General features: G+C 32.7%; 1 protein-coding gene across 1 annotated transcript; it reads left to right on the top strand.

Annotated features, from left to right (window-relative positions):
* The first annotated feature begins 6,487 nt into the window (after window positions 1-6,487).
* LOC113200920 (TLR adapter interacting with SLC15A4 on the lysosome-like) lies at window positions 6,488-7,411 on the top strand. Its single transcript, XM_026414524.1, has one exon. It carries the CDS (start codon window positions 6,488-6,490, stop codon window positions 7,409-7,411), a length of 924 nt encoding a protein of 307 aa, XP_026270309.1.
* Window positions 7,412-9,791: the final 2,380 nt, after the last annotated feature.

Here is a 9,791-nt window from a genome sequence, read left to right as displayed (position 1 = left end):
TGTTTCCACGCAGGGTACTTTTGCAGGAATAATAAGCAGTTAACTACTTCACGGCTGCTTCGCTCCGCTCAGCTTGGCTTCAATAGTCCGAACACCCAGCTCTGCCCTCCTCCATGCGGGTTGCTAAGGGCCAGTAGCCCTTGGGCTCGGGATTGGCTGGAAAACAAGCGCCCCTGTGGCGCATGCTAGCTCCCATTCTGAGGAAAGCGGGTTCCTGGTGACCAGAGAGCGGAAGCCCCCACCGGCAGGCTGGGAGGAGGGCTGGACTCCCAGAAGTGATAAACACTAGCTAAGTCCTCTTTTATCTCCTCATTTGAGAGGCCCTGGAGAGGAGGAGCGGGAAGTGTAAAATGCATTCTCAGGCCCAGCATGCTGTCCATTTTCCCTCCGCCCTGCTTGGAAAAGGAGGCTAGGCAAGCGGGAACTTTTCTGTTGGCTACTAAAGCTTCTAAAAAATACGGAGTCACCTGAGACCGAAAGTACTGCGTTAAAAAAAAAAAAAAAAGAACACAAATAAAACTTGTGTTGCTTGAGTTTAAAGAGAAAGAACAAATGGTACTCGTCAGGAGGTGATCATCATATCAACATTATCTTTTCTCTTTGCCCAGGGAGCTTCCTCTTTTCTTTCTCCTGCCGCCCCGCGCCCCAGCCCTCCGCCCTTCTTGAGAACTTGATTTGCAGCCCTCCCTTTGCTTCTGGGACTCAAATTTTTAGTTTGTGCAATACCAGGTGCAATATTCCCTGGCTTTCCTAACACTTTTTCTCTTTTCCTCTTCTGTAAAAAGATGACCTCTTGCTTAAATGTTGGCTTCCTTTTCAATATATTCTTAACTCATTTTCCAGTTAATCTTTTTTCAGTAGTGGAATGTAGTGATATTTTGGGTGTTTCCCAAAAGTGGGTAGATGATAATGGAAATTAAGAGCAAAGGACCAAAGAACTGCTCAGCCCCAGCTTCCGAGTTAGGCAAATTCATATTCTATGTTTCTTCCACTTAATTACTATGGATTTGGGGGCAGATTACTTACTTCCTGTCAGTATCTCTGTGGTTAAAATGAGTATGGTCATACCTACCTACCAATATCCTTGTCAGGATCAAATGAATTAAGTATGTGAAAGTGTTTGGCACACCATTTAAATAGTAGTTCAGAAAATGGTAATAATAATTATTGATGATAATAATTGCTAGACATATTCAGAACACATCAGTGAACAAAAAAACCTACTTTTGCCTTCAAGTAACTCACAGAGTAAAACCTAACAAAAGTAGGTAAATATAGAGAAAACTAACCAAGACTAGTGGGTCAAGGCAGGCAGCCCTGAATAATTGAGAGCTAAACTACAACCTGAAGGATATATAGTCTGCAGGGAATTTAGAAGAACAAAGGACTTTTTGGTAGAGAGAGGAGTCATGAAAAAAAAATGGCAATTGTAGCTTTGGAAGCAAGTAGAGAAATAAAAGGGAGGCTGAGGAGGTAAACTGGGAAAATCAACAGAGGTTTTCAGATTTCATGTTGGATTTTAGTTTCATTTTATTTTTATATTATTTAATAATATTTTCAAAGTTGTTTCCTGTTATGTCAAATTATGGATAATCATAACTTGTAGATCTTCTGTGAAGATTAAATGTAAAATGTTTGTAAGAATCTTTCACTTTGAGGTATGTCATAAGTTGTATCAACTTGTATTAATCAATGGGTGATAGAAGCCTTTGAAAATTTTAGCAGTTTTTCATGAAAGGCAGACCAATTTAACATGTTAATTTGATTAGAAGAGGGCCAGACTGGAAGCATTTGCAGCAATCCAAGAACTAAAGATCATGGCAGTTGTGAAAGGCAGAGCTTTTAAAAGACAGGACATCCAGTACAACTTGGATCAGCTGGATGTAGGGGTCAGCAAGGCAAAAAAACAATGAAGGAGTATAATGTAGGAGGAATTAGACATCTCCATTTCCTTTTAATATTCCGTTGTAATACTATGGGTAAGAAATCAATTTTTAAAATTGTTTTTATTATCTTTCTCATGTGGATTGTAACATATTTCCTCAGTTCAAGATAAACCATTCCCTTGGTTCCAATTAATGCACTATTACTTGTAAGAGAATAACTTGACAGCTTAAAATAAAGAATTTGATTGGTATGGCCTACAAAGTTAAATGTAACCTACTCTGTAGCATGTTTTTTTGATAATTATTTAAAATGATAAAATACTATTAAACAAAAGCTATATTTATAATTGTAGCCCAAAATATTCTATATAAAATTTTTCTTTATGCTTCTCAGTCTACTTTAGCATTTTATATCTAGATTTACTTATGGCTTTGGAAAACCTTAATAGAGATAACAAATATTTTTCTTGTCATTTGTGTGAATTATTTATTTTTTCAATCATTCACATTGTTGGGTAGTAGCTAGCAATGAATAGTGAAATGCATGGCAAGGTCACAAATGTTCTTTAAATTACTTTAGGATCTGTAAACTACTTTCAAAGTGGAAGAGAAAGCAAAGGATAGCAGTTAATTTGTTGAAAACAAATAGCAGGTTAAAAAAAAAAAGAAGCAGTTGGCCAGTGTTGTGGCTCATGGTAGAGTACTCACCCAGGCCCTGGGTTTGATCCACAGCACCACATAAAAATTAATAAAATAAAGGTATTGTGCCCAACTACAACTAAAAAAAAATTTTAAAAAAAGAAACAAAGGGGCTAGTAGGAAAATGTGTTAAAATAAAAGTATTAATGGGAGTAACTCTTTATAGGATCTTTGAGGTTGGTGTGAAGCTAGGAATTATAGCCAGAGGTGTTTCTGTTTGTATGGGAAGTAAGATTCCCTTAGTTGTATGGGTGCAATAGGTAACTTCTGACCAGTTACTGACTCCAATGTCCACATTAGCATGGGATTGACTTGTAGATGAAGCCCACTAAATAGGATGGCCACCATGACAGTTCCAGAGAGGATCAACTAAGGTCAGAATCTCCACTGTCCTACATGAAGGAGGAGTTCAACACCTGATTGGTGAAGGTTGCTGAAGAGGACCCTAAACATCAAACGGTAATAAGGTTAGAGAAGCATTGTGTTGTATGTCATTCTCTGCTTGCAGACAGCCCATTCTCTCTATTGAGAATGCTCCCTGCTTGAGCCTTACTTTCCTTTCACCTCACTTTCACTTATAATAAAGTTCTCTTGCATGGCTTTTGGTGTCTGACTTGAAATTATCTTTCTGGGAATACAAAAAACAAGGTTTGGAGTTCCAGCTCCCTGCTTTCCTGTGACAAAATTATTATGAATACATGCTCATTATATAATAATTCAAATCATATAGAAATACAGGGTCTAAAAATAAAAATATCACTTTACCTGCTTCCTGACATTGAACAACAGTTGTTTTTTATCCTTTCCCACCAAAATGGTTGTATATATTAAGGCAATGAAAAGGGGGAGAAAGTCAACTCAGCAAGGAAGTTAAGCACACAGGCTTTGATATCAGGCTCTACCACTTACATTTGCCTAATATCGGGCAAGTTATCTAACTTCTCTGTGCTTGTTTTCTTATAGGTAAAATGGAAATAATAATATCTGTTTCATATATATATTATGGTAATTAAATTATTATGTATAAAGTATTTGTAAGTGTTGACACATAGCACAAGCAATTCATGATGGAATCATACTGCATATTCTATTCTGCAACGTGCATTCTATACAGATAACTAGGAAATATGGTATAGTGATTAACAGCATTGGATATGAATCCATTGCTTGATGCTAATCCTAGTTCTGTTATTTACCTGTTTATTACCTTCAGCAAGTATATAATCTTTTTCTCTGTTTTCTGTAAATGGGAATAATAATATCTTGTTTAAGTAGTGTACATATAATATGTAGAATAACTGGTAGTAATTATTTAATAGATACTTGCTATTAAATCATTAAAAATTCTCAGATATAAATTAAAGCCACACTGAGATTTCATCACGTTCCAGTTAGAATAGAAATCATCAACAATACAAATAAATTCTGGCAAGGATATGGAGAGAAAGGTGCACTCAGACATTGTTGGTGGGACTGCAGATTGGTTCAACTAGTTTGGAAAGCAATATGGAGCTACCTCAAAAGATTAGTAATGGAACTACCATAATACCCCATTATTTCACTCCTTGATATTTATCGAAAATAATGAAAATTAACATACTATAGTGATACAAGCACATAAATATTTGTAGCAGTACAATTCACAATAGCAAAATTATGGAACCAACACAGGTGTCTATCAAAAAATGAATGGATAAAGAAAATGTTATGAAATATATGAATTCATATGGAATATATGAATGGAATATATAAATGGAATTTGAACAGTCAAAAGGAGGAATGATATTTGGCATTTGCTGGTAAATGGATGGAACTGAAGAACATTATGCTAAGTGAAATAAGTCAGACTCAGAAAGGGAAGGTTTGAATGTTTTCTTTCATATGTAGAAGCTAGAGCAAAATAAGAGAAAAAGAGAAGGGGGCACCATGAAAATAAAAGGAACATCAGTGGAGTAGGGGAAGATTATTAAGGGAGAAGGAGAGGGGACAAGAAAAGGGAGGAATTGTAGAATGAAACTGACCAAATTTTGCTATGACTACACCATGTGAATTTCACTTTATCTATAAAGTACCAATTAAAAAACTGTAAATAATTAGAAGGAAGACCAGTAGTGTAGAGGAAGGGGAACAGAGGGAGGAGAAGTAGAGAGAAAGAGGAAGTACTGTAACGGAACAAATTGTATTCCATGCATGTGTGTATTATGTCAAAATGAACCCACTTCAATGTATAATTATGCTGCACTAATAAAAGCAGTTTAATATTTCATGTCCTAGATGTATCATGATTTTTCTACCATTTAAACTATTTTTTGTTTGTTTTGTTCTTTCCACATTTTTTGGTGCATTAAAGTTGTACATAATTATGGAATTTATTATTACATATTCATACATGCACAAAACAATACTATTTTTTGACAAGTATCACTCCTCAGCTGTGTCATAATTTATTTAATCATGCTCTTATTAATGGACATTTGGATTATTTCAAATTATTCATTATTACAAAACATGCTGGTACCACTTTTTTTTTTCCATTTAAAAAATGAAAATGACCTTGCCTCTACCTTCATTTACTTGAAGAAAGCTGTTGTTAACATTTTCTGACTCTCAATTTCATTTCCAACTTGAATAAACACTTTCAAGATCCTCTTTTGGTATATGATCATTACCATACCAGACATGTGATCAACCCACATCATTTTCCTATTACTTTGTTTCAGTCATGGGGTATGAACGGAAAGCAGAAGCATTTTATGTGGTTAAAGCTATCTTTCTGAAATGTTGAGTAGAAGCTGAGAACCAACGACTTTTTTGTGTTTCGAGTGTTGGAACTTTGGAAGACCAAATCTAAAAGTACATTGACATTTTGAAAAGGTAAGTCTAAATTCTAACATATTCCAGCTCATATTACTTTATTTTATTCCAAAACTCTTTTAAGTATGAATAAAAGTAGATTTCCTGGGAACATTTATAGTAGACACTATAGACTGGAAAAAGGAAAATTGTGTTTTGAATCAAGTCTACTTTTTCTTTTTATGCCTTAATAAAGTATATGAAACGAAGAAATTCTTCCAGTGGCCCTAAAGAACCATGAAAATATTGAAATACCTGCTTATTACTATAAGATTTGAGTCTAAAAGAAGAAAATGAAAATTAGAAAGAAGCATAAAGATAAAAGAAAAAGGGGGAAAAAGAATGGTAGTGAATTTAAGAAACCTATTTGCATTTATATTATTGAAAAATAAATGGCTGTATTTCTATTCTAAATCAGAAGTTTGCATGAGTTCAAATAATATATATTTTTCCTACAACTTATGCAATTTAGGTTATAGTAATTTTTCAATGTTATGCTTCAAACAATATTAATTAAAAGAACATGTAAAACCAATGGTATATCTTTGAAAGCAGGCTTTAAGTAGACTCTTGGAAGAAAAATTGTTGGGCATTTTAGTCAATTATAAATTAATTCTAAATGACAGCTGAATGTAAAAATTATACATTTGTAAACGTGCATTGCACTATATTATATTATCCTTATTGGGTTGGTTAGCTTTCCTAGCATTTTGAACTTACATGTTTGATCTCCAGCACCACACACAAATAGTATTATCATGGTGATAAACCTGTGAAGAAAGAAAATAATGTTACTCTTTAACTAATGCAAAAATGGTGAGTAAGAAATAAATTATCCAATAAAAAGTGGTCAATGGTAGTACTGGAACTAAAGTCTCTTTATTCCTAGCTTTATTCTCTATCCTTTGAGAAATATTGCCTTCTTTAATTATCTTTTCTTCACATAAGAGATAAATTCTTATTTGACATTGTAATATACATTGCCTTAATGAGTTCTTTTATGTTATAGGAATACTACAGTCTTCCTTTTAGAAAATTTCTTTAACAAAATGCTTGGAGAAGCCTTCCTAATTGAACTCCCTTACAAAGAACAGAAATATACAAAATTTTGCAAACCAGTAACATGTAAGAAGACGTCAAATGATGAAAAAGAAACTTGGAAAAATAAACTTTTATATATAGAAGACAATTCACTTTCCTCCCTTAAGAGTGAAAATCAAGAAAAAATTATGAAAGAAAGTTTAAATGAACAAAGTAATGATACAAATAAAATAAAATCTGTGGATGAGCTATCTGCGGTAAAATGCAAAAATACACCTCTTCCAGGAACTGTGTCCATTGCATTGACCATTCCAAAGAGAGAACAACATGATGAAAGACAAGTGGATTTATATCGATCCTGGTCATGTACCAGTATTTGCCAGAATTATCCTGATCTACAGATTGGAGGTGATCATGTGGGGAACATGTATGATTCAGGCTGCTTTGTTGAACACACACACGATGATGTTTCTAATGGTCCCCTTTTACTTTCAGTAGATATACCATTGGGCCATTCTCCTATCATTGAGCCTCTGGAGAAAACACCCACCTCAAAGTTATTGAATGGAGATGAAATTCGAGAAAAAAGTATGCTGTTTCATAAGCAGCCTCTCTCCAATTCTATGCTTAATAGCTATATGGAAAAAAAGGTCGATGAACTCTATAAACAATTTTTGGAAGAAAATCTCACCAGGTGTCGCTCCATAACCAATCTTATAGCTTCCAATCTGCTAATGAACAATATAAATCAGATTAGTCTTCAAATTTCCCAAGAGCAGAACATAGAGGCATCAAAAGCTCGGGAAGCTCTTCTGCACTCTTTAACACTATGTAATCTTCGTAACATTTCCCATGGAAACAGTTCTGAATTTAGCACTCCTAACTTACAAATATCAAACCAGACAAGCAGGGAACTTGTATCACATTTATAGTAGGAATCAACTGTAGATTAATTTGATTAACTTCAGCAAGACTTCAGTAAGAATAATCTTCTCTGGCTTATCATGTCACAAAAAAATCTCTTTTGAGGTATGGTTATCATGCTGCTTTAAAAAAATGATTTGACTCAGTGTACATTCAAGTTGTTGTAGGAGATAACTATAATAACTAAGTTTTATGAGTATATTTTCTTACTGTTTTGACATCATTAGTGATTACGTGCTTATCTACAGAGTAGTCACTGGCACACCAAATCAATCAGCTCACTGTCAATCAACTTTATTTACAACAAAAGTGGGATGAGAAGTGCGTGTTTGCTCTAAGCTACTGAAAGGACCACTAAAAGCTATTCAGAATGGGACATTTATTTCTGTACAAAAAGGTTCATAGACATATTAGTAGTGCTTAAATTTTCATTTTATTTCTTAACTCCTTCATTTTATTTATTTCTTAAATCCTTCATTTTATTTCTTACATCCAGGATCCTTTACATTGACAATCAGAATATCCTAGTGAAATTTTACACATATTCATACACACACACACACACACACACACATATCATATGTTTCATTTCTTGGTGTATTTGAATGCCTATGCAATGAAAAGAAATATACAAAATTTTGCAAACCATTAACATGTAAGAAGATCTCAAATGTTTGGAAAACAAACTTGTAGATACAGAAGACAATTTACTTCCCCTTTAAGATGGAAAATTATGTTATAATTTATGTCATATATTATACATAATCATAATAATATATACTACAAATTATATATCATGATATATAATTTTCATATAAAATTGGAGTATGGGGTCTATTCAAAAATACTTTAAACAAAATTGAATTTAAATAACATTTGAAAGAAAAATGAAAAAAAGTATTAAGAAAAATAGTGATTTTGTCAGTGCTGTTTATTTTAAAACTGTATATTTTGAATTTTCCTGGGATAAGCATCAACTTTGTACATCTGTATGTTCTTCCTAATTATTTTCATGGATGGGATGAATGAAAACATACAGTATCTTGGGTTAGAATAAAAGTCAGCAACATAGAATTGAAATTTAGGAATCTGAATTAAATAAATTAACCTTACGGGATAGTATGGTTTATTGCAGACTTGTAAACAAAACTCTGCAGTTAATACTGTACACTTCTCTTAGTGATTATCACACATCTTTGCTTGTTAAATATAGTGGTATGAATTTACACTATGGTTTTATATGGCTGCATTATATAGTAATAATATTTGTGCACTAGTAATCACTCCTTCCCCTCCAATTATCTCTTTTGTCTTTGATTATATTATATATAGTGTGTCACCTAAATACCCTTATAACTAATTATTTTCATTAAATGTTCCTTAGATTTTTTTCATTTTCTTCAAATTTTTATAATATAATAATAAGCATCTTTGATTTATCCTGTTTATCCCTTCATCACTCTTTTCCCCTTCATTCTTTCACATAATCTCGATTTCTATTTTTCATATGTTTGATTCTGAAATGATAATGGGTAAAATGTTTTGAAAAAACTGACTCTCATATAGATACTGAAAATGAGTTGTGTGTATATTGTCTTCTATTTGGTTAAATTTGTACATTTTTAGCACAAGATTTATCAAAATGAGAATGTATTAAAATTTATATTTTCTAAACTGAATTAAATATTGTTAGTCAATAATTCTGGTCTGAATAATTTTCTTAGGTACAGTGCCATGTGTTAATATTTGATTTATGAAATGTATCTATTCATAAATAGTGTTGAGACTATATAATACTATATAAAAATGTATTGAGCCAATATCTAATTAAAATGCATATTTATGCTCTCAGATTTAAAATATCCTCCTTTTACCTATACTTATTTCCAACTTCATCAAAATGCTTACTGTATAAAAATACTATGATTAAAATTGGCTAAAATATATTGTAATAATCAAATAAGCAAAGATAATGAGTTTGGTGTTATGTTTTAGTCTGATGTTATACCTGTTAACTTCAATGTTTTAATGAAATACACATATTAATTTGCAATTTAGCATAGTTTGGGTTTTCTATTTTTCACTATATGTATCACATTTATGATTATACTTTTCTCTTTCAAAAATATATTTGAAATATATGGAATAATGGTTTTATTTCTGTCTCACTGCTGCAGTAGTTGAAAATATTAGTTCATGCTTATAAAAATTGGAGAATGTGGGCTGGGGTATGACTTCATCATGGAGCACTGTCTCGCACATGTGAGGCACTGGATTTGATCCTCAGCACCACATAAAAGTAAACTGAAAAATAAAGGTAAAATACATACTAAAAATATGTATTTTTTAAAATAACGTTAGTGATTCAGCAGTTGAAGAGAATTGCCA

This window comes from Urocitellus parryii, chromosome X (genome assembly GCF_045843805.1).
Source record: "Urocitellus parryii isolate mUroPar1 chromosome X, mUroPar1.hap1, whole genome shotgun sequence".
NCBI classification, from domain to species: domain Eukaryota; kingdom Metazoa; phylum Chordata; class Mammalia; order Rodentia; family Sciuridae; genus Urocitellus; species Urocitellus parryii.
This window is presented reverse-complemented; position numbering and strand designations above follow the sequence as displayed.